Genomic DNA, 24,557 nt, shown 5'->3' on the forward strand with positions numbered 1-24,557 from the left:
AGTCGTAGATTTACACCCACTTGGCTCTGGCCCTCGCTTGTCCCTACGTCCTGCGAGCACTTTTACAGATGCCATAACGAATAAAATTACGAGCTAATCATGGCACTTTCTCATCTCATAACACCCCTGAAGAAGCCCAGCTCCAGCAGAGATTACAGTGCATTAAGTGTGATGTGATTAGGTCGAATGGGATAGGAAAGGAGGCGCCAAAAACTGCCATGCCAAAAAGCCAGTCCTCCGCCTACATTTATACTGCTGTTTTTTTAACCTTACTGCAAGCTTGCGGCTAATGTGCAGTCATGCCTTGCCCGTGTTAAACCTCCTGCAGAAGCACAGCTTTCTAGGTTTCTTTCCCTGTGTCGAGACAGTGCCTATTTCTCAGACATACTTTTGATGGCTGAAGGAGCTTGCCTTTCTTCTACGCTGAAGCTCATCGACTTTCCTCCCTCCCATGTATGTAGTCTCTCTAGAGTTCTCTGAATTAATTTACTATTATTCTTGATATCTCTAGTTCCTCCCAACTTCACATCTGCTACCAGTATTGATCACCAACTTTTGCAGTAGGTTAATAAATCCATTAAACAAGATTAGGCTTAACCACTGAGCCCTGTGGTAACCTTGCTGGGCACTTTTCTTCATGTTAGAGTGCAGTCATGCCACTTCTTAGTAGTGGACTTTGTTTTTTGGTATAAGAGCTAGTCTTCAGCCCATTCCCATGCAATTCAGTTGACTAGGAAAATCCTTTCAAAATGTAAATGTGCAAAGGTGGCAGGAAACATTTGCAGCCAGCAATGTACTTGGCAAAGAAAATGATTTTTTTTTCTTTCAAGTGGATGATGCAAAACCAAGCTGTGATTTCTCTGAATCTATATCCTTTCTCTCTCTCTCTTTTTTTTTTTTTTTCTTTTTTTCTTTCAGGATGTGCTCACAAATTGCTCTCAGCCTGTTGCTTGCTGGTGAGCTGCTCACTGCAAAGATTTTTCTCTTGGCATGTTCCATAGTCTAGACTTATTTCCTCAGGGATGAGGTTGTTCTCTTTGGTGACAGGTACTGTTCTAGGGACTGATCTCCTGAAAGGTCCTTCTCCAACTTCTGCTCTACTTGATTCCCATTTTAACCCTTGCCTCTGACATCTATATGCAAAAGATAATTTTATTTTCCCTAACCATGCAACTTAATCTGTTTGACAACACACATCTCTCTGGACAGCTGTCCCAGCTGTTCCCAGGTGGAGATACACTCCAAAATGTTTGCCAGACTGACACTACCTTCAGCACAGGCACTCTTCCACAGACCCTGAGGGCTAGCAGGATTTATGGTGCTGGGTCTCTGGCAGGTTTCTAACATTTTCCCATCATGCCTTTTGCGTTTCTTTGCAGGACAACATTGCAGAACGGACATGCTGTGGTGTCCCATGCAAATGCTCTGGGCAGCGGGGAGACAGAGGGGTGCCAGGCCCCATTGGACCAAAGGTGAGTCACTGCATTGGGTGAGGTCGTAACGGAACTGCTGGTCCCTGCGTGTGGCCTGGCCAGCTGCGGTGGTGATGGATGGGTCTTCTTTTCTCCAAAAAGAAATTAACTGAGGCACTGACCCTCCCCTCATGTTTTTGCAATCTACTCTAAGATGGAAGAGAAAAGGGATGAGTGGTGGGAGGTAGATGATAAGGGTCCTGTGAAATAACCTGAGAAGGTCCAAGGGAGACTGTTTCTTACATTAACTTATTTACATAAATGACCAAGCAACTGCTTTGGGTAAATCCAGGGAAATCTTAGTGGGAGATCACTGAATTATGAAAGGAAATGAAAAATCCTCTGTGCTGTCTTCCAGGGTGCTACAGGTGATATTGGCTACGGAGGCTATCCTGGTGATGAAGGAGGACCGGTAGGTGATTGCTTCTGCTCTGTCTGCACAACGTTGCTCAAATTAGGCACTAACCATATTGCTATGGTATTGAGGTGCGCTTTTGCTGAATATTTTCTTCTGGGGATATGGTGGTGGATTAGATGAGAGAGCGAACAGGACTTTATTCTGTTCCTTCTCACCTCATGTCCTGAGTTACAGGTCAAGTTTCCAGCTGCTCCTGGGGAGATGGGCAGTAAGGAGCTCCCTCAGAGCTGGAGAGGGCCTAGTGAGGGGAAATAATTCTCATTTTTCAGGGCGACTCAGCTCTATGCTATTCCTGCAAGGCACGTGGGAATGTCTGCAGCTAGTTCCAATCCCCTTGGAGCAGGACACAGTGAGCATGAACATGATCAGAATAAAATCTCTGATTTCATTAAAGCAGTAGCCTGCTCCAAAGGTATCAGTGTCAGATGCAACAGAAAGGAAACTCAAGTTATTCCAAAGATCAGACCAAGAAGGGGTGTTTCTATCAGTCACAGTGGCAGACATCTCAAGTCCCATGATCTCTTATGAGCGCCATTTCATCCAAATTCTTACTTCATGAAATACCACAGCACCTCTGGAATAAACAACTCCCCATGCATCACACCCAAAAGGTGAAATGGAGGCCACAGGGCTGGCTTTGCTCTTTGCTTTTACAATATCAGAGGCAGGGGCCAAATGCTGTCATCAGATACTACATGAAATGCAATGTTTTCCTGGGGATTTAAGGTCAGACTTGGATTACAGCTCTGTGTACAGCTCCGAGGGTTGCTTGTCATTTCTTTAAAGGAGAAATTTAAAAGCTGTTTCACAGTTGAGGACCGAGATGTAATTTGGCAAGAGTGTTTCAGTGATCAAGACTTAGAGTTGGCCTCTACATGACAGAGGCAAGAGGTGATGGAGATACTCCTAAAGCCATGGTCAGGTCTTGACTTCACGAAGCCTGATGTTCCATTTAATCATATCGCTCAGTGCTTCCATGTGCGTGGCACCAACAAGCCACCTCCCAAGCTTGCAAGTACATACAGGTAGCCAAAAAAAGGTGTGTTGTGGGCAAACCTTGACTATTGCACTTTTCCTTCCACCACGTGACAGGGTGAGCGTGGGCCGCCAGGTGTCAATGGGACACAGGGTTTCCAGGGATGTCCTGGGCAGAGAGGAACAAAGGTATGTTCATACAGAGCCTGCAGAGAGCAGACCCAGAGTCCAGCTGGTGAAAGTCCACTGAGGCCAATTTCTGTCACTTCAGGATCTCACACAACAGCCCCAGTGTCCCCTAAAGCAGCAGTATCTACCTGGCCAGGTAGATGCTTTCAGCTTACGTCATGGTGTTAGCATAGCATCGCTCTGAAGAGCGAAAGGACAGCCAGTTGAGGTCAGGCAATCACTCATCTGCAAACAAAACCGATACTGCGTTCTGCAGCCTGACTTGAGGAGAAAGATGTGAGAAGGGTTGGATTTTCTTGACACAGAAAAGTGGCATGTGCATATCTTGGCCCAGGACTGGGATGGTGTGTGGGAGGAAGCCTGCAATTGAGGAGGGAGAAAGGAGGAAGGAGAGATCTATCCTGATCCCCTAGGATCTAGGTTCATTTAAGAAAGGGCACAGAGAGTCCATAAATTGAATGATTAATGCAAGTAAATTAGTTGTGGAGAAAGAACTGTGGCTAAGAAGTAAGCTATTTCATTGGATCAGCCAGCTAAAACACAAGTCCAGTCTCGACTCTGGGTCTGCCGCCAAGCACAACCCCTCTTCCCCCAACACTTCCCACAGGGATGAGTTGGGCAAAAGCAGATTAACCTCCTTTTCTGATCTCTTTAGGGGTCTCGTGGATTCCCGGGAGAAAAGGTATGGAGCTATTTTCTCATGCTGCAGCCATGAGCATGAACGTGTGAATGGATCCGTATTTCCCCCCTATTCTCCTTTCCCTCAGCAAACACTTCACCATTTGCCCCTTGCTTCTTCTCTTGTGCAGGGTGAACTAGGAGAAATGGGTCTGGACGGCATTGATGGAGAAGAGGTCAGGCCTTTTAATTGCTCTTGTTTCTTTATAATGAGATCCTTCAAAGCAGCAGAAGTTTCTTTAACGCATTTTTTTCTCTTTTGTAGGGAGACAAAGGTTTGCCAGGCTCCTCTGGAGAGAAGGGATACTCTGGCAGGAGGGTAGGTTTTATCACATTAGCTGTTACAAAGGGCTTGGTGGATGGTTAAAGGGTGGGTTTGAGCTACTGGAGGGTGGGGAAAGCCTGGCACAGTCCCAAGGTAGGGTTGCAGCGCATCCCTTGGGGCCATTCCTGCGGGACGAGGACCTCAGCCGAATGGGACACAGCAGAGAAGCTCTCTGCGTGTCCCTCTCACTAACCCTCTGTGTTTTGCCATAGGGTGATAAGGGAGTCAAAGGCGAACAAGGAGAACGAGGTGACCGTGGGATCCGTGGAGATCCGGTAAATACAGCTTAGGCATCTTCTCGTCTTCTACCTGTTCTCTGCCAGCGCCTGAGGTCTTCTGAAAGAGGGCGAGCTTGCACTCCTCAGGTGCTCTAAAAGCCTCTTGACGAAGGGCAACAGCTTTGGTCCATGTAGCCTGCAGCCCTGGCGCTGTTGGCAATGGGTAATAACGCACGAGGGTTATTCTCCAGAGCGCTGTGCAACGAGACAGACATTTCTTATTTGAAATGCCATATATGTATGAAAACACCAATATTGCATCTAGTTCAGTAAAAGACGGAGAAAAAAAAAAGAAATGTTGTTTCTGAGCTATCATGGAAGAGTTTATGATGTCTGACTTTCATGTCCCACTACACAGATGTTTTTCATTGCTGTATTGCTTTCAGGGAGATTCAGGAGCTGATAATACTCAACGGGGATCCAGAGGCCAAAAGGGTGAAATCGGACCAATGGTAAAGTTTCTTTGTTGTCTTTTGTTGGTTTTTGTTTTTACAGTAAGACTGAACAAAGCAAGTAAGAAGAAAAGATGCTGCCAAAAAGGTGCAAGTTTCTTAAAGTCATCATGCTTTTTCAGATGGAATAGTTTTCCACTGGAAAATGTTGTTATATTGCAACCAAAACTTTCCCTGGGAAAAGCTCTATTTGGGTGATGTTTTGTGTAAAAGACCTATTCTTTATTTACAAAACCTTTTTGGAGATTGTTGTTGAAAACAACTTTGTGCTTAGAAATTAACTTCACGTGCTATTACAAATCAGGCTGAAAAGTTGAGAACTATTCATACTGTCAAATCTGAATGCCCTGATTGGCCTGAAACCTTTCAAGAAAAACTTCAGAACTCGTTTTCATTTCAATTCAGAATACAAATGCATCTTAAAATGTCAGAAGACATTTCCCAAGGAATGGAAATGTCAGCTTGAACAGGTCCAAACACTTTGATGCAAAGTCTCCGTCAGTTGTTAGAGTGATTTCCATCAGTACTAGAATACTGAAGAGCTTCTGTGAAAGGGTGAAAAGATCCATTTTTCAAGAACTGAACCTGGTTTCCTAGTACCTGCCTATTGCAGGGCTCTCACCTGAGATTTTTCATTTCCCTTAGGGAGAACCTGGAGCTGCTGGGGCAAATGGGCAAGAAGGTGGAGTCGGGAGAAAGGTGAGTTTCCAGGCCTGCAGTCAGAAGGGGCCGAGTTTAGTCTACCCCACCCAAGGATCTGTTCCTTAGCCTTGCAAAAATCTCGTTCCTAAACAGTAACACCTTCCCTTTTGCCTTTCCACAAGTGATTAAAAACAAAACGAGACAAAACACTTAAAATGAAAAAGCCTGATGGTTTTCTATGATTTTCATACTTTTAAGGTATAACCCTGATTTTATTCACACCAGAGTAACTCTACTGATATAAGTGAAGGTACATCTCATTTACTGTGGCACGTAAGACAGCTATAATTGTCCAGTAATATGTCAAAAGAAGAAATTGGAGCTGGCATAGCTGGGACATTTGAACCCCTGAGGATGCAATCCCCGCTGCTCTGCTTCTGCCTGTCTCCCAGGAGTACATGGCCAAGGTGTTTGTGGAGACCATGCATGAAACAGTGGCAAAACACATGCTCTCATGCATGTGAGCGAGCAACTCACCTTTCAGAAGAGGTGGGGGGATGCAAGGAAGAAGTAAACGTGCAAAAGTCTTTTACTTGTGAAAGCTGGCTATTCTGCATGAGGTGGAGCATAGGTTTCTCTCTCCCTCTTCCACCTTCAGTAGTTTAAACTGTTTAAATTTTAAATTTTGGACAAAAAGAAGTAGAGATATGTTGATCTAAGGGCAACAGAGAAATGCATGTGCTTACTCGTGTGAACCTTGCCTAACAAGTCTCATTATTTCTTCTTTGACAGGGTATGGCAGGAAGAAGGGGACCGATAGGAATCAAAGTAAGTGTTTGGTGCCCGGTACTGTAACTGGAGCCCCTAGCAATGCATCCTGAGCTCCTGTGGTGCCCCAGGCCAAGGCAGCCTGAGGGCTCAGAGGGATATGCCAAGAGGAGAGAGATGTGGGTTTTGCTTCTTCCTGTCCACCTTGTCTCGCCTCTGAATTTCCTTCTACCTCTACAAGTTCAACTCCCTCCCACTGTTGCAAAATTGGGCTGGCAGCAGCCTCCCTTGACAGAGCTGGATCAAGGTTTCTCAAACACATTGTCAATATTATCAGGTCCCTTCCATGTCCTGGTTGAGAGGACCTCTAGCTCAGTCCTACATAGGCTACCAAGACTGAATGCTTAATGCAAAAATGGACATCCCCTGTACAAGGGATTGTATGTCCTGAAGAGTGTTCCCTGGGTCATATTCTTCTCTGTGTGCTGCTAGAATAGCATGGGGGGACCAAAACATAAAGGAGATTTATGTCCATTGATTGTAGGAGGCAAATTCTGAACTCATTCTCTACTGTAATCATATTCTTAAAAAAAAAAAAAAAAAAAAAAAAAAAGGATTATTTTATATAACTCCATATAACTATAAAGCAGTTTCCCATGCTCTGAAGTCTCCTTACTGCTCCCGTGGTCTGCTGGACCACGTCACCCCACACTGATCTGCCTTGTGTACTGTTTTTCACTTGCAGGGTACCAAAGGTTCACTCGGTCAAGAAGGGCCGGCTGGAGAACAAGGCATGAGAGGACCACAGGTCAGTGAATTTGCAGGCTGGAGAAGGCAGAACGTACTTTGTGATGCTGTTAGAACTGCATACTGAATCACAGGCAGCAGTCCTCCAGGACCTGGTTATCCTGGCGTACGTTGCAGCCTGGCTGTGCTGCCCCGGAACATGAGCCCCTGCCGTTTCATTCACACCAGGCAAAGTGTGACATGTTCAAACATCATCTGTTGGGTGCGGTGGCTTTTGCTTTTCCCTGTGACATCTCTTAGAAGATGCAGCTCTGCCTGTATTCATTCACCCTTGACACAATCTCTCTTTTCTCCCCACACAGGGTCCTCCTGGTCAGCTTGGCACACCAGGTCTGAGAGGAGAGCAGGGAGTTCCTGGGCCCAGGGTAAATCCTTCTGCTTGTTCTCAGTCAGCAACCAAAAGCTCCTCAGCAAGAAAATCTTGCCGAGCCTAATTAAGATGCAGTCAATGTGTCTTCCTAGTCCACCATCTAGGGCTCCAACATTTGTTTTGCTCTCCCTTAATAATATGTTCTTCCAGCATGATTTTCCTCTGAACTTATGCTGAAGATTTCTTGACCGAGAGTGACAGAAAAGAGGGAACCACAAAAGGGGGTCAGGACTCGAGGGTCTGGCTCATTATTATTTATGATGTTTCAAAATGGATTAACATCACTGAGCGGCTGGCAGGGCGGTTTTGGTGACGTTTTCACCCTTTCAGGCCACAGCACGACTATCTCACATGCTTGCTGGGGGCCCTCCTTGCAGTTTTTTTCTCCCTCCTGCCATTTATCCCAGCAAGACTCATGGCCATAAAGCCAGATACCTTGCATTTCCCCCTCCTTCCCTCTCCTCAACAGGACTTTGCTTCTCTGGCTTCTACCTTTCCTGAGGGTGTGGGTTTCTCTAGGTTGCTACTAACATTCACAATGAACTGACTTGGTCCTTCAGTTGTTCCTAACTAGGAATTAAACTTCTGAATTTCCTAAGAGGCACAGCTATAGCTTTCAATACATCATTACCATCTTCTAAGTCCTCTAGTTTCCAGGCAGCCAGTTTTATTGACGCATTGCAAATGTGACTCCCTCTGTTTCTGTTCCAGGGTGGTGGAGGACCACCGGGAACACCAGGAGAGCGGGGCAGGATCGGTCCCCTGGGGCGAAAGGTATGTCTTGACAAGCACAGGGCATCACCAGCTAAAACAGCTGCAAAAAGCTGATGGATAGGAGTGAGCTTAAAATCAGCTCATCTTCTCTGGCTTGCGTAGTGTGGGCTAAAGAAAGGCTAAACAGCTAAGCTGTTTCATTAAGGTCCTATTTCACTGAACACACAGGGAAAAGTAGCTGAGCAACAGTGGCTGTGAGATCCCTAAGTAATTTTCCACAGCAGACTCTTAGCCACTGTCCGCAAGGGAAGGTGATCGGGCTGGACCTCTCAAGACCATCCATATGGTTTTCTCTCTCCAGATACGTGCACACACCCTGGGTCATTTCCATCGCTGCTCCACTGCTGATTTGCACAGGCAAAGCCCCCAGGGCCTGGGAGATTTTATCTTTGAATTGCTTATAAAAGGCAAATATTAAAAGTACCATCTCTTGGAGAGGACGTCCTGGCGTCCTATGCTATATCGTTCAGGTTTCTTGAAATCACTGGGTCTGCTGTAATGGATGTTTTTACTTCAGGGTGAACCTGGAAACGCTGGACCCAAAGGGCCAAATGGGCAGCAGGGACCACGGGGAGAGATGGTAAGTATGGCTATGCCCTCAAACCTTTGGAGATGCTAAACCCTCTCCTGGAGCAAATGGGCCACAGCCCTCCACAGCAGAGAGTTTAGCTCCCTTATGGACTTTGTATTGCACATAGTACGACATAAGAGAGGGCCTCGTTTGTCTCCCTCTGGCAAGAGCATCGTTTGTAATGGTAGTCACCCTTAGGAGGTGAAATACACTTGCTTCAGAACTGGCCTTTAACAGCTCAGATCTGCCTGCTGAGCGGAGCTGTCCAGAGCAACACAGGGAGGATTATTCGCAGTACGTGGGGCATAAGCATCCTGCATGGAGGTGTTTAGCCCTGTCCTGGCTCACTGCATGAGGCATAAATAGATGCCCTGAATTAACTGCGTATATCAGTCCAAATTATCCGACAAGGGGTCATCTGAGCCATTTTGTGGGGCCTCATTCTCCTTGCTTCATGTGGTGAGGGGCCATCTGTGGAAAAAATGATTGGTGGGTCAGACACAACTATTAATCCCTCCCCAACATTGGCTGAACTGAGGAGTCATGTCCTGGCCTGCTCCCCACTGCTGACTTGCACCTGGATTTTACACATCGTGAGTATGTGCTAAGCAGCTTTTAATTTGATCTGTAGTTTTAGCACTGTTTTTTTCTGCTTCTTTATAACAAATATCTCATCTACAAAAGGACCTCTCAAGGGTGTCAATGGGTTCTCCGGACTGATGTCACTGAGCACTGGATCTGTGATGTTAAAGCTATTCGTGTAGGACAGCACTTTAATTTCCCTGGCTTTCTGATTTTAGGGCGATGATGGACGAGATGGGATTGGTGGGCCAGGTCCTACAGGCAGAAAGGTATGCATAACCTCAGTGCATCCTTCTAACAACATCCCTTATCGGGCTTCAAAAACCAAGGACAAGGAACTAACAAAGGTCGCCATGCAGAGAGCCTAGGTAAAGTCAGAGAGATTCCACACAGCCACAGAAATCAGTGCAAGGTGCCACCTGGTGAAAAAAAAATTAGGCAAGGCTCTTTCAAACCCTTCCCCTCTGCTTTTGTCTTGGTTTTGCCACCACATATTAGTATCTGTGGAGCTTTAAAAATAATAAGCCAGCATCTCTGACAGCTCATTTACCATTGATAATAGCCTGAAAAAACAGTAGCTGCTTTCATTTCGTTAATCATATGTGGAACAACACTGTAAATAGAACTTGCAGTTTCTCTCACTTTTCTCTCCATCATTTAACATCTTAAATTGTTGCAGATCTGTCTGCAGAACCAGGATTATTTTATAAAACTCTTGATTCAAATAATCTCTTATGTTGTTTCAGGGAGAACGAGGCTTCATAGGCTACCCAGGTCCCAAGGTACGGTACAACCGATACAATGTGCATTCCTTTTCTGATCAACATAGCAGTCCCCTGGTGTCCTGTGCAGATCAAGAGCTACTGTTTGTGTTCTTTCCTAACCTCAGGGTTCACCTGGTGACCGTGGTGATGTTGGAGGCCCTGGACCTAAAGGAAACAGAGGCCGCAGAGTAAGTCTGACCATGACACAACTTCGCCCAGTAGGCCCTTGTGCATGACTGGATGGAAAAATGGGCACATCTTTTCCCTCCCATCTGCTGACCCATGCTTCTATGAGCCCTCCTACAGACATTCATGGATAGAGGCCTCCTAGAGAAAAGAGGCATTTCTACTGAACAAAAATGTAAGCCACTGTGAAAGGTCCTGCTGACCCTGCTTGACCCACCAAGAAATGAGCTTTGCCATTCTGCCCTCTGAGGAAGCTTGCTGCTCATCAGACTTTCCTTCCCCCCTGACTTCTGCTTCTGGGTTGCTCAGTCATCTAGACAGTGAATCAGAGGATTTCCCTGCTCTCTTTTTAGGGAAATGCAGGAGATCCTGGGACACCTGGTCAGAAAGGAGAGGTTGGATATCCTGGACCATCTGTAAGTGTTCATTGCATGAATGTCTCTGGCTTCCCCACTTTTTCGGCTCTAGAAAACCTCCTGATTGCCTTCTCTGAGAAAGGTGGGGTTGTCTAAGTGCTCCAGGGATTGAAAAATATCTCCCACTTCCATTCTCCTGCCATCTTGAAGTTGGGCAAATTCCTCTTCACTTGTCTTGGATGAGTCTCTCTAAATTCTCAGCTAGCTAGTGTCACCAAAAAGTAGTCACCGGTGCTCAGAGTGCAATGCATAGCAGAAGGAAAGAGTCAGGAGAGAGGTATTTCTCAGGCACTAGGATTTTCCACTGGTCACATGCCACCTAAAAGCACCTTCTAGGAAGTTCTCAGTTCTTTATTATTTTTGAATCCACTCAAGAAATACTCTGTCCATGACCAAATACTCTGTTTTCCTGCATCTTCCCACTGCAGGAGGTGTTGTGTTATCAGAGCAGTCATCAAATGGGCTTTTTTCCCCCCTCTCTAAGTGGGAGCAGGAGGGGAGGAGTTCTGCCTGCACCACTCAGGAACCCTCACCCATCCGAAAGCAGGGCTGACAGCAGCAAGAGCACTCAGGCCCGAAGAGTCTGTCGAATCTGCCTGTTTTCCCTATAGCTTGTCCCACATGGGACATTTCCTTTGCAGCATTTGGTCCCGTGGAAACCTGCCAACCACAGCAGCTAAATCCCACCCTGCAGCATCACGAGGACAGAGACATCTCCCACACAGAGCAATTTAGGAGATGCTGCAAAGTCCATAGCTGCAGGGACCCCTGGCAAAAGATGGAGATTGTGTGGCATTTTTTTTTAAACAATTGGAGATCACCAATCAGCTCAAAATGCTGGTGCTCCTCAATCTCCCTTCAGCAAGCCTGAAAGTACATGCATCATTCCTCTGACCCACACTGGAGTTTTATTTTGTCCCTTTCCTTTGGGAACAGCCACTGGGTGCCCATGAAAAGCAAGAATAGAGCCAGAGGGGGACAAGATGGCTTGGGGCAAGGCCACAAAATTGGCAAGGGGGAGGAAAGCACCAAATGCATCTCCTACACTCCCAGAAACTTCCCACTCCTGCTTTGCTCAGAGGAACAAATAAAGCCAGGAAACTGTAAGTTTTGTTCAGCGGAGCACACACTTCTCCATCTGACCATCCAGGCTTTGCTGATGCTTGAAATACAGTCAGGATTTCTCCCAGTTGTAGGTGACATGGTGCAAACATATTGCTCCTCCTGGAGACTGCGCCGCCTCCCACAAAGCTGTAAGGATGGAGGGGTGGGGAGAAAACTTCTGCTATCCCACCTCAACCTGCAGCCCTTACCTGGGCCTATGCTTAACAACCTAAACGTGCTCCTGTGCCCACCGCCATCATAAAGCGGGTGTGAAATCCCCGGATAATCATGGCATTTACAAGGCACTGACCCTCCACCTAGGAATGAATCTCACCCCACAGCCCAGGCAGGCAGAAAAACAGTTGTGGCACTGAAGGTCTGCCTTGATTTGTCATGTAGCAAGGTCAATGAGGAAAGAAGAAAATGTTTCTTACCTGTTGCTGGAAAAAAAAGCTTGAAAAAAAGCCAGGTGCATGCTCCGTGGTTAGACAGCAAGTCCAAATTGGATACCCTTAAAAGACACGTTGCACTCAATCAATTTCATTTTATTTTTCAAACAGGGACTTAAAGGTGATAAAGGAGAATCCAGAGATGTAAGTGTGGCATCATTTCTCCCTTGCTGTTTTGAAATATTCTCCTGCTTACTATATATCACTTATCCTTTTCCCCTCTTTTTCTCTCTCTCCCTTTTTTTTTTTTTTTTCTTTTTTAAAGCAATGTGCGCTTGTCCGGAACATCAAAGACAAATGCCGTGAGTACATGCTTTTGCTATTTCCCTGTTGCTCACCCTGTCTGTTAGTCACGTTATATGAACTGCATTAACTGAGCTGCTTTTTTCTCCCATCCTTTCCACAGCTTGCTGCTACGGTAAGTCACCTTCAGTCTTTTAAATCCCATTTTAACTATGTCTTAGGGGGCCAGATGCTCGCTGAGGCAGTAAATCAGCTCATGGCCTTCTGTGGCAGTATGAGTGATTTACACCAGCTGAGGTCTTTCCATCCCACTAACTGTTCCCAACACAAATTTCCGGCAGGTCCAAAGGAATGCCCTGTCTTCCCAACTGAGCTGGCATTTGCTATTGACACATCCTCAGGCGTCGGGAGGGAAGTTATCAACAGGATGAAGCAAACTGTGCTCAGAGTGGTTAACAACTTAACTATCGCCGAGAGCAACTGTCCCCGGGGTGCCCGGGTGGCACTGGTCACCTACAACAACGAGGTCACCACCGAGATCCGCTTTGCTGATGCCAGAAAGAAATCGAGCCTCCTCCAGCAGATCCAAAACTTCCAGGCTACACTGACCACAAAGCCACGCAGCCTGGAGACTGCTATGTCCTTTGTGGCCAGGAATACCTTCAAACGTGCCCGAAGTGGGTTCCTTATGAGAAAGGTGGCTGTCTTTTTCAGTAACGGGGAAACGAGAGCCTCCCCGCAGCTAAACGAGGCGGTGCTGAAACTCTATGACGCCGGCGTCATGCCTGTGTTCCTCACCAGCAGACAGGACCAGGCTCTCATCAGAGCTCTGGAGGTTGGTATCATTCACTCTTACTCTCTCCTTTTTTATTTTTGACCTCAGTCCAGTTTAACAGGGGAGATCAAAGGCATATTCTTATAGGCTTTTCTAGGCACTGGATCAAGCCCTTCAAGCACTTAACACTAAGCAAGTATTTCAAGACAAACTCATCCAACTTGTCTATCAGGGAGAATCCCACAATGCAGTGCAGGATGCTGCAAAATACCAATGGTCTCATGATTTTATGAGTCATTTTTATCCTGGACCATGGCTGCAGTGTGCCAGGTGCTGGATGGAACAGAAGAAAAGACAGTCCCTGTAGTGAGAAAGATATGACCGAGACAGAAAGGCAATGGGTGGGAAGGTAGAAGTACTCCAGCTTCCTTGGCAGGGAGAAACAGGGTGCTGGGAAGAGAATCTCTTAGAGTTAACCACAGAATTTCTCTCCCCTACTTGGAGCTGAAAATAGCAGAAGACGCAATTACTAATGCTATGTTTTTTTGTTTTCATCTAACCCAGATCAACAACACAGCAGTTGGACATGCAATTGTTCTTCCAACTGGCGGCAGTCAGCTGAACGAAACTATCAGGAGGCTCTTGACATGTCACATTTGTCTGGGTAAAGCACACAGTTTCCCCTCTAGACTGCCAAATCCTACTGGTTGCGCAGCGGTCAGTTGTCAGCAATGCAGAAGGGAAGCCCAGTTGGGATTCAGCCCTTTTGCTGCTGAAGACAAGGCCATTAGGTTGAGCAGAAAATATTGGCATTGTGAATGAGGCTCACTGCTTAGCATGGGTGTTCTCCACTTTATGAAGAGAAGCACCTTTTTGGCCTGTTCCCATTTTGACAGCCCAAATGCCCATTCCAAAATATGGCCTTCTGACATTTATGACAGAAAGCTTCAGTGATCTCTTTGGACAAAGCAGTGCATAAAAAATACTAAATGCATATCTGAATGTGCTTGGGGATGAAATGACTTTTGTACCAAGTAATGAACGTCCACAACTTGGCAGTATTTCATATGATGCAAGGGATTTTAACAGGGACGAGGGATGATCACCTTCAGTTCATCCAAATGAAACCTTCTGTATTTTTTCCCTAGATGTGTGTGACCCTGACCCTGTCTGTGGCTTTGGTAGTCAGAGACCTGTATTCAGAGACAGACGGGCAGCCCCAACAGATGTGGACACTGACATAGCCTTCATTATGGATAGCTCAGAATCCACCACTCCTCTGCAGTTTAGTGAGATGAAGAAATACATTTCCCATCTCGTAAGTAACCTGGAAATCAGCTCTGACCCAAAAGTATCTCAACACCATGCAAGAGTTGCAGTTCTCCAGCAAGCTCCTTATGAATATGAAACCAACTCAAGCTTCTCACCGGTAAAAACAGAGTTTTCGCTAACTGATTATGGATCCAAAGAGAAGATCATTAATTTCCTGCAAAACCAAATGACCCAGCTCTATGGCACAAGGGCTATGGGAAGTGCAATTGAACACACAATGGCTCATATTTTTGAAACTGCACCAAACCCTCGGGATCTAAAAGTCATAGTTCTCATGATGACTGGAAAAGTGAAAAAACAGGAACTTGAGTACCTTCAAAGAGTTGTTATCGACGCCAAATGCAAAGGATATTTCTTTGTTGTCTTGGGCATTGGCAGGAAGGTGAATGCCAAGAATATCTACAGCCTAGCTAGTGAGCCTAATGACGTGTTCTTCAAGTTGGTTGATAAGCCAGGAGAGCTTCACGAAGAGCCCTTACTACGCTTTGGGAGACTGCTGCCATCTTTTATCAGAAGTAAGTATAACATGCCTCAGCAAGAGTACTATGAAAGGGGCAACAACATATGACATCAGTGTGGTTAATCTGCTAGGTTTGGTCTATCTGTTTGCTGGGTGGGACCAACTCTTTCGGCCAGCGGGTCCCACTGAAGCAATCCTTTTGTCCAGTTTCTTTTTTTAAGATCTGTACCGTTTGGTATGTTTTGTCCCTTCTCATGTCTGTCTAGTTGAATCTGTCTGTTTCTTTGGTCTCCCAGGCCCATGCTGTGCTAACCTTTTAGTGTGTTGGTCCATCAGGTAGATTCTGCACATCTATCCAGTTTGACTCTGTCTCTGCAGTCCCACTGGTGTGGCCTGATGTAATCCAGCGTGGTCGGCCTGTTCTGCTCCATGCAAGAAGTTGTATCCCATTAGGTCTGCTTCTGCTGGGTTACTTGGCCCTCTGCAGTGCAAATACCAGGCTAGCACTCAGAACTGCCTGAATACCCAGTAAATCTTTCTTCCTAACTTCAACATAAACATCATGTCTAGCAGACATTTGCCCTGCTCAGACAGAGATCTGGAGATGAACCAGATGAGCAGGAGTCTTTGTTTAGAGATAAATAATGTTACTATGTTTGGGATGTGCAGACTGTACCTTGAAAATTCATACCTCAGCTCAGCTAGAGATCCCAAGCCAGATCTCCAGCTAAAGCCACTTAGCAGATATCCTAAACAGATCTGGCCAGCAGGGACGAGAAATGGGCCCTTGCTTGGAAAACTAGTTTTATCAGAAAGATCCTGAAAATCCATCCACTGGACTAACAAAGCACTTGGGTTAGGAATGTCTTTCGGTAGAATAAGGAAGCAGACATCTGCACATCTTTCCCTACAAATAAATGTTTAGGTTTCCTCAGTTAGTTTTTTTTCTTCCCTCCATTTACTGCTTACAGGAGTCCTGGAAACATCTAAGTGTTGGAAAAAAAAATTAACTGTGTGGTTACAAGTGCTTTGTATAAGGATGCTGTTTACACACGACAAACTAGGATGTATACCCCTCGCAGTAGTTACTGCTTTTGTGTTTATACGTTGGAATAACAAGTCTACCAGTCTCAGGCGCTGCAGCAACCACATCAAATCTCAAAAGATATTACATAGCCTTTGACAGAGCAAGAAAAGAGAGAATATTTTTAATTAAGAAGGAATATGTAATGCAGTGGTACCTGCCATCCTCAAAGACAGTGTTTAATGCTAGGCTCTCTTTGTCTCTAGGTGATTCTGCTTTCTACCTGTCTCCAGAGATAAGGAAACAGTGTGAGTGGTTCCAGGGTGACCAGCTAGCCAAGAACCTCAGCCACACTGGGCACAAAGCAGTGTAAGTACCTGTTTGTCTGCAGGAGAAGGAGCTTTGCTGACAGTCTGCCTGGGGCAGGAGCACTCATTTCTCAATTTCTGGAAGAAAGGAAAAAGCCACTTCAGTGATAATCAGGATTATCAGCCTGTTACCAGTTTCTTTAGTGCAGTATCAAAGGAGCAGCAAATCTCTCTACTAGAGAAAGATAGAGAAGCACACATACGACTTCGTGTTCAATTTCATATTAAAAAAATGTACTAAGGGTATGAAGGAAGCATACACTACTGTCATCATTCAGGTCAAAAATTCCAGAAATGACTATTCGGGGTTTTCCACTCAAAGCACCAAGAACTTTGCTTTCTGATGCAAGACCCATCAGACAATATATTCTATTATTTCACGAACAGGTACGTGGCTCCCGATGTGACTACAAGCAGACCTGCAACTGCCAGCACCACGGTAACTGCAGGCGTCAAACCCGTTGCAAATACCAACACCCGCCCCAAGACCACCACTGCTGCAAGCACCACCGCCCAGACGAAAGCCCCAGCCCGGACCCCAGCGAGCACTACAGCCCAGGCCAACGTCACCGCACAGACCCCAGCGAGCACCGCAGCCCAGACCAAAGCCACCGGCCGTACTACGACAAACACCACTTCAGGCAGTAGAAAAAGACATGCCGGTACGTGAAACGCCTATTTGCTTTCAACGTTTTTAACTATAGCATAGCTTAGCTGAGTTTTGCTACTTATGGCGATTCATACGAGGAAGTTGCTTGAATTCTCAGTTGGTAAAACAATACCTGCGATTTGTTCAGCGCTTAACCAGTGTTTGACACCTCCTGGGGAACGATGAGCTTCTTTCCATGTGAGCTAAGGTAGCGTAAAAGAGCTTTCCTGCGTGCTCTCGCAAGGAGGTGCAAGCACCTCTGTATGAGGTAAAGCAAATAACAACGAAGATGTGTCAAAGCACCCAGACCCTAAACCAAGCAACGAACCCGCCTCCGTACAAATGGAGCAATTAGCTTTTGCAAGGGTCAATGCTTGCAAGGAACAAACATTTCTGGATGTTTCTTGTTCCACTGCTGCTTCCAAGTAACACTTCTAAACAGCCTCATCCAATACTCTGCCATAGCCTGGTCCAGAGCAGCAAAGCTTTTCACTAACAGTTTCTTTGAGCTATCTAAGGTTATGTCAGATCTTAAGGAGGTTTTGCTTTAAGAGTTTCAGCAATACAGTGAATCCCTCTTACATTAGAGCAGACATCTGAGCAGACATGTTTGCAGTTTTAAGGGATGTTATAATATGTATACAATTTTCAGTGTAAAAGGTTTGCTTTCATTTGCCTTCTGACTGTTCCTAGATTGCAGCAGGTTATTAAAAAAAAAAAAAAAAAAAAAAGAAGAAAAAAAAAATTGGTGCTGGGCATTCGAGATGCCCAAAGCCACTAGCCACCTCTGCACAACTTGGTTTTCATGTTCCATAACTGGCTGCAGCCAAATTCAGTCTCTGTGGCCTGGAAAAGACTGCCTGCAGCAATAACTCACCTTTTCCTCAAGGCCTTTCCAGTTCAAAGTCCTCACTTAGCGTTTATTTTGATTTTGAATTGCAGCAAAGACAAATGACATCCAGATCACAGATGTCACTGAAAACAGCGCCAAGCTGCGCTGGGTCAGCCCGGAGCCCTCGAACTCCTATGTTTTCGACATCACCATCACCTTAGCACATGATCACTCTCTCGTCCTGAAGCAAAACCTAACTGGCACCGAGCGCATCATCGGAGGCCTCAGGAGCGGACAGAAATACCTTGTAGTCATTACTGGCTACCAGAAATCTCAACCCAGAGTGACCTACACAGGAACATTCAGCACAAGTAAGTGCCCGCTGGAGAAAACAAACATTTGTTTTTCAGTTTAAGATGCTGGACAGGAAAAAAAAATGGAAAAACTGCATTAGTGATGGGAAAAATCCATCGGTAACTGTGATCCAGGCCTGGACAATGTTCAGTTGTGTCCTTGTACATCTTGCGTCTTACAGCCCAGCAGCAGGACCTGCTTGTGAAACAGTGAGAATACTGTGCTTTGGCAAATACACATTGGCACTTCAATGGTATTAAATCAGCGCAGATTGTGGTAGAATTAAAGCAAGTCCCAGGGGGCTGTTTTTCCTATTGTGCGTGCAGGAGGCTTTACACAATGTGTCTTGGTCGGGTCCAGCAGACATTGCTGTAATTAACAATGAGAGTTAAACTGGGTTAACACAGAGTAAGTTCAGCCCAGCCTGATTGCAAAATAAGCAAGAAAAGCTGTTTTTCAGATGGCGATTTCCATAGCTACCTATCCGCTTTGCATAGCATGTTATCCAACAAAAACATATAGAAGGGATTAAAGTGCAAGTTTAATCTTTTCAGAGCTCACATGTGCAGTTCACCAAGCCCTTTGGCATAGCTAGAGGTTGTTAATAAGACAAAGCCAATATTTTTAAAGTTTGGCATAGGCGGTGTGGAGAGGCTTGTGCTGGTCGTGCCAGTGCTGTGTTTGGCTCATTCTGGCACTTCAGAGTTTTATAGGGAGTCTTTCCATTGACTTCAGCGGGTTTGGATCAAGTTTGAGGTCTCTTACCTTCGTGAGCAATAAATGTGCCCGCAAAAATGTTGAGAAAAGACATCAATGTGTGGACGTAACATTTGCATGCCATGACTTGAGCCCCATGATGCCAAGAGGAATTGCATTGCCTACAGAGTAAATCTAGGAAGGGAATAAATCAGGCTAAAGCCACCTGTACCCACAAGCTGCTACCTGGACCACTGGGTTGCACTATCACTAGTCACTCAAAGTCAAACACGACCCTTCTCCTACCACAGACGAGCAAATCCAGCTGTTCTGTGGCTCTGTCCCTCTCCTGCCCTGCAGCCTCATGGAAGATGAATCACAGCTTACCCTGGGAAGGGGCAAGTTGCAATATGATGCAATCATGCAGAGCGTGGTGTAACACAAACCACGCTCTCCTTCCTATCACAAGGGATTTCTTCCACCAGGGAAGTACTTGGCAACATAGTTCCCATAGGTTTGTGAGGCCATTACAGGAGGAGAGTGGTTAGAGCATCTCCAAAGGCAAAAGGTCTTCAGGCAACACTTGGAGAACCCCTGAAGGTTACAGGCAAAAAGAGAGGACTACTAGATCTATCACGACCTACTTGTTCTCCTGGAGAACGCAACTTTTTTCCTATAATCCCTGCCTTCTCTAAGGCCAGAGGAGCAAACACAAATTTAAGCTACAGTGTTCATGGCCATTCCTCCACAGTCACCGCCCAGTTGCACCCTGTGCAACGAGTGGGACATGACTTGAAGTAGCTCTTCACGTGGGAGACCAGGAGCATCTCCTTTGGAGTCACCACCGAAGGAAGAGCGTGGCCGCACAATGGAGCGGTCTGCTGGGGAGAGTAACATGAATCTGTCCTGGCGCTGCTGGGCGGTCATGCATTACTCATGGTGTCAGCTGCATCCAATAAACATTTCTGAAATGTATGCACTAGGGTAAACAGATCCAGGCCTGACTTCTGCACACTAGTGTGCGTCTTGCTTTCCGCTTGCTAGAACAGGGGCCAGTGATTTTGTTTACTTCTACGCCTTGGCTATTCGAAGCAGCCTCCGCTGCTCCTGCCTGAGGCAATGGTCTGGCTGCACGCTCCTGCCTGATGGTGGTGGAGTGCAGGCTCCTTTTCCCTTTGGCTGACTGCTGTTTCTGTTCCCCAGAGACCCCGCCACAGACCAAGGTAGCCCTGGCCAACATGATGCTGAACACTGAACCGCTGGAGGGGCCTGAAAGCAGTGAGTACCGGCGCCAGCGGGAGCACTGAAACGGGGCAGGGGACTCGGCCAGGCCCTGCCTGCATGCTTGCACACACCACAGGCAGGATTCCCATCAGGAGCCTGGCCATTTGCATTAGCCTTCCCATTGCCCCCTGCACAAACCCAGAGCAGGAATGACCCTACCAGGATCAGAGAAGCTGCAACAATCCATCACTGTTTCCGTCACTGGAAAGGGTTGAGTTACAGCCCAAGCACATGCTACTCTCCAAACTTCCCCTGCCAGAGACACTCAGAACTCTACAGTAACCCCAGCTGACCTACATGTAGAAATAGCTGAGCATCACCTGATGCTTGTTTGCTCAATCTCCCAGATTTGGGGGCAGAGACTGGGTCTTGGTTTAACACAGGGCTCTAAACAAGGGTGTGTCCAACAGTAAAAGTTGAGCAGGGGATCCAGTGTTGAACAATTTTGGAGTAAAACTGAATTAAATTATAGTCTCTCCCTCCAGTTTAAGTCCAGCTACCCTTCCCCCCTTTTTTTTTCTCTGCATCAGTGGCTTATCATAATAACACATTAATGAATAAGCTGTCAGATCCTACTCTATTGTTCACTGCATTAACCTGTTTTAGTAACCCATAACCATTGTAGCTGTTGATACCTCATCTCATCACTTTCATTGATGTCAAGCTCATTATGTCAACGCTATTATATTTAATCGTACTGCAAGTGCCAGGCTGTAGCCCTTCTTCCACAAATGTGGAAGGGCTCTCAGCCATCATAAAGCAGCATAGTCCTACTGCTGACACAGGCTATGGATCTGGCATACAAACCTTGTCCTCTGAATAGTCATTCTTCTGGGTTTTTTTTTAACCCTTTTTGGTCCCACCATAGCTCATTTTCTTTGTAAGGAGATTCAACAATGTGGAGAGATGGTGGTGAAGTGCATTGAACAACAGTAAGAATTTCAGAGCTGCTGCGGCAGTCCGGATGTTCGTGGCGATCAGGAAGAGCAGGGAGTTCAGGCCAGGCTGCTTCCAGCCTGCTGAGGACTTTGGTGGGGTTGGCTGCCATGGACAGGCCACGGGGCTGCCTCCAGGGAAGGAACATTTCATTTCTCTGTCTTGTTGCATGTCCCATCATCACTGTGATGCTCTGAACCATTCCTCTCTTCTACATTTGCAACATCCCGCCCTTTCCTTGTCTCCACTCATGCTGCATAGATTTCTTCTCTGCCACCACCTGGATTGTCTCCCCAAGGTGAAAATCACAGCCCTTGGCTTTGTTTAACCCATCAGCCTTTTGGAAACAAGAGGTGTAGCGTTGCACAGCTTTGTCTGCCCAAGCAGAAGATGGACACACTGTGCACTCTGTGGCCTAGAAGGAACATAGCTGCACTGAGATCCTTTAGCTATCTGACTGCACGTACATTGAAGTACTTGCGGTTCAAAAGTAAATGCAGACATCTACATCTCAGCTCCTAGGAGTGGGCTGGGTATCATGTCTCATTTACTGTGAGCATCTCTGCCCAAGAATTTATGGCAGTTGGTAATTTGGGGGAAAAAGCTGCCTGAAGGCCTCCAAGGATGGCACCACTCATCTGGAGTCCTTCAGCTGGCCAAAGACATTAACCAGAGCAGCGGATTTGGAGGCGGTTGTTTAACTGAGTCTTCCCCAGTCCTCTGTGTGAAGGGTCTGCTTTAGGAAAGAGGCCTGCACATAAATCTTCCCACATATCTCCAAAGAAGCCCCAAATTCTGCAGTCCTTATATAGGCAAAGCTGATGCTAGCATGGACCCACTATATGGGTCATGATACCCAGCTTTCTGTGCTAATAAAAACACTGGGATTTGGTCCTAAGATATCATTTCTGGGCAGGAAAGGAGCATATGTTTAAATACTTGTTAAGGCATTTAAAATCTACCAGGTGTGGCTTGCCTTTAAAACTAAAATAAACACATTTAAAAATTAAAATCAACGTCAAGACAAATAGCTTTGAAAATAGGCAGGGGTAATTGTTTGAGGGCCTGATCCCACACATCAGCTGGGAGTAATAGGTTCCCGCCACTCTGGCTCGGGGACTTCAGATTTGGAGAAGTGATGTATCCAAGAGCGGGGAGAGGAAAGCTGGAGGCCAGGGAAGAGTTGCGTTTAGAAATACAAGGAAACGGACTCACAGAGATGTGACCCAAGTCACCTGCAAAGGCTGGATCCAGCCCCTTTGGTTCCCAACATTTCTGAACGCTTGGGGTTTTCTTCGTTTGTTTGTTTATTTGTTTTGTTTTGCTGAATCTCTTTGCTTTTTGAGCTTTTAACCCTTGCAGAATCATTTGACCTTTGCGCATTTTGCAACGCAGATTTGCCAGACCCTTGCTTGCTGGACTATGACATGGGCATACAGTGCAAGGACTATCAGGTTGTGTGGTTCTTTGACTACAAAAACAAGATCTGCAGCCAAGTTTGGTATGGTGGCTGCGGTGGTAATGCCAATAGATTTGAGACCGAAGCTGAGTGTGTTAGCAAATGCTTGAAACCATGTAAGTACCAAGTGGGTGTTAATCTTTTTGCATTTTATCATATTGTCAAATAATGTTTGGAAAAGAGAGTAAACGGTTTAAAAGTCAAACCCACACACCTTTTCCTCCAACAGCAGCTGAGAAAGCAATGCAGCAGCCACCCCTTGAGAAAAGATTACTGTCAGGTAAAACAAACAAACAAAAAAACCCATCACAGAACAAAGCACATCCATGATTTCACCTTGACCATTTCATAGCATGCGCCTGCCCTCCCCAAGCTCGGCCAATACGAGATCTTCAACAGCGTAGAGCTGGTTTGCTTTTGCTCCTTGACGTGACCGTGCCCTGTCATCTGCTTCGCATGAGCCCCTTAACTGCATGCCTCACCCTGGAGACACCACGCTTGCATGACCTGAGTGCAAACCACTGCTCACAGATTTTTTGGGAGAAGCATGCAGTCCCTGAACCCGAGCGTGCCATGGTCCCAAAGCAATTTGCATTATCCGTGTCACCGTTCAGCAGTGGAACCTTTGATGAGATGCAAAGAACAGCAAACATTACAGCACCTGTAACCAAAACCCCTTCCAGAAAGTTACTCCACACGGCTTGGTTCTTTAATCCAGATGTTTGCTTTTTACACCTAAAATTAAAAATCAAGGGTGAGGAAGAACCACATAGGAAAACTGCAATGAACTCCTCTCCCCAAGGAATTTCTGAGATTAGGGGGTATACTTGCAAACCTCCTAGGTTTTCAAGACCTGAGAAGAAAGCAGGGACTTGGAATCACCTGTGCTGGTTAAACAGAGATGGGTTCAAGACAGGAACCTGTTCACAGCAGAGTCTTGCTGTCCCAGTAACCTTGTATCTCTGCTTCAGGGTCCCTTTCTAGAGTAAGGAAAGAAACCTAGGAGCAAAATGAGCATGGGTACCTAATAGCCAGGCTAATGACGGAAATGTCTGAAAAGCCAAATTTAAGGCTCCCAAACATTTTGGCAGCTGCTTATGAAAAGAGATCGTAAAGTGCTTCTGTGCTGGAAATAGGCACCATGGGCAAAGAGCTTTTGGTTGCAACTTGAGGACTTTCAGCCAGAGGAAGCATATGCTTTTTTGCAGAAACCTATGGCTTCAGTTTGGCCATGGATCTTATCTTTACTTCCAGTTTGGCCAATGATTTCAGCTCCCGATTAAACACGTCCTGGAGCATCGTTGGTGGAGAAACTGGAAGTGTCTCATTATGGAAGAGGGAAGCCTTCTTGCAGGCTTTTCGCCGGAGGATACATGTTTCTGCTAGCCCAGGCCCATAGACCAGCCCTTTCTGATCAGCATCACATGTCTTGATGATGTTTCCAGCCACTGTTATTCAGGCTAAATTGATATTTCATCAACTTGGCGCCATTCTGCCCTGGGCAGATAGACAAGAAAAGCAACTGAGGGGCCCAGCAGGGATGCACACGGCTCTGCCCTCCCCACGAGTCCCTCTCTCTAGTCACCAGCTTTTTGTTTGCTGCAAAACCAGGGATGGAAGCATGGAAAAAGAGGCACACGAGTTCACAGCCAGACTTCAAGCTCAGCTTTTAATACTCTGCACCTTGGAGCGGGCTTTCAGTTCAGCCCGCACCCAGTACGGCAGCCAGGTGCAATACTGAGAAACAAGTTCATCTTCCAAATCCTCTTCGGAAAGGAAGCACGCTCCAGGCCCATCTCCCAAGTAAAGCCTTGTAAATTCTGTGATAACCTTTAATTATTATTATTATTTTACCATGGCAAAATTTAATATACGTGCAGCTGAGGAGCTCAGACATTTCCCCAGAATTAAACTCCCATTTCGTG

The 24,557-nt window shown here is 46.1% G+C and overlaps 1 protein-coding gene across 6 annotated transcripts in view; it reads left to right on the plus strand.

Moving 5' to 3' along the window:
* COL6A3 (collagen type VI alpha 3 chain) overlaps positions 1–24,557 on the plus strand; it is a 65,290-nt gene that overhangs the window by 37,152 nt on the left and 3,581 nt on the right. For 4 of the 6 annotated variants that reach the window (XM_062579221.1, XM_062579224.1, XM_062579226.1 and 1 more), the window contains 30 exons: positions 1,380–1,472; positions 1,831–1,884; positions 2,983–3,054; positions 3,710–3,736; positions 3,864–3,908; positions 3,998–4,051; positions 4,270–4,332; positions 4,722–4,787; positions 5,433–5,486; positions 6,222–6,257; positions 6,943–7,005; positions 7,307–7,369; positions 8,086–8,148; positions 8,666–8,728; positions 9,520–9,570; positions 10,048–10,083; positions 10,191–10,253; positions 10,605–10,667; positions 12,332–12,364; positions 12,486–12,522; positions 12,627–12,638; positions 12,805–13,298; positions 13,803–13,902; positions 14,387–15,085; positions 16,321–16,423; positions 16,810–17,084; positions 18,014–18,274; positions 20,157–20,231; positions 22,569–22,748; positions 22,862–22,912. In XM_062579221.1, coding sequence (XP_062435205.1) covers positions 1,380–1,472; positions 1,831–1,884; positions 2,983–3,054; positions 3,710–3,736; positions 3,864–3,908; positions 3,998–4,051; positions 4,270–4,332; positions 4,722–4,787; positions 5,433–5,486; positions 6,222–6,257; positions 6,943–7,005; positions 7,307–7,369; positions 8,086–8,148; positions 8,666–8,728; positions 9,520–9,570; positions 10,048–10,083; positions 10,191–10,253; positions 10,605–10,667; positions 12,332–12,364; positions 12,486–12,522; positions 12,627–12,638; positions 12,805–13,298; positions 13,803–13,902; positions 14,387–15,085; positions 16,321–16,423; positions 16,810–17,084; positions 18,014–18,274; positions 20,157–20,231; positions 22,569–22,748; positions 22,862–22,912 — 3,349 coding nt within the window. The remainder of the gene's footprint in view (positions 1–1,379; positions 1,473–1,830; positions 1,885–2,982; positions 3,055–3,709; positions 3,737–3,863; positions 3,909–3,997; positions 4,052–4,269; positions 4,333–4,721; positions 4,788–5,432; positions 5,487–6,221; positions 6,258–6,942; positions 7,006–7,306; positions 7,370–8,085; positions 8,149–8,665; positions 8,729–9,519; positions 9,571–10,047; positions 10,084–10,190; positions 10,254–10,604; positions 10,668–12,331; positions 12,365–12,485; positions 12,523–12,626; positions 12,639–12,804; positions 13,299–13,802; positions 13,903–14,386; positions 15,086–16,320; positions 16,424–16,809; positions 17,085–18,013; positions 18,275–20,156; positions 20,232–22,568; positions 22,749–22,861; positions 22,913–24,557) is intronic. The other 2 variants (XM_062579222.1, XM_062579223.1) reach the window with 2 other exon arrangements.

Source organism: Rhea pennata, chromosome 6, assembly GCF_028389875.1.
Source record: "Rhea pennata isolate bPtePen1 chromosome 6, bPtePen1.pri, whole genome shotgun sequence".
In the NCBI taxonomy this organism is placed as follows: Eukaryota; Metazoa; Chordata; class Aves; order Rheiformes; family Rheidae; genus Rhea; species Rhea pennata.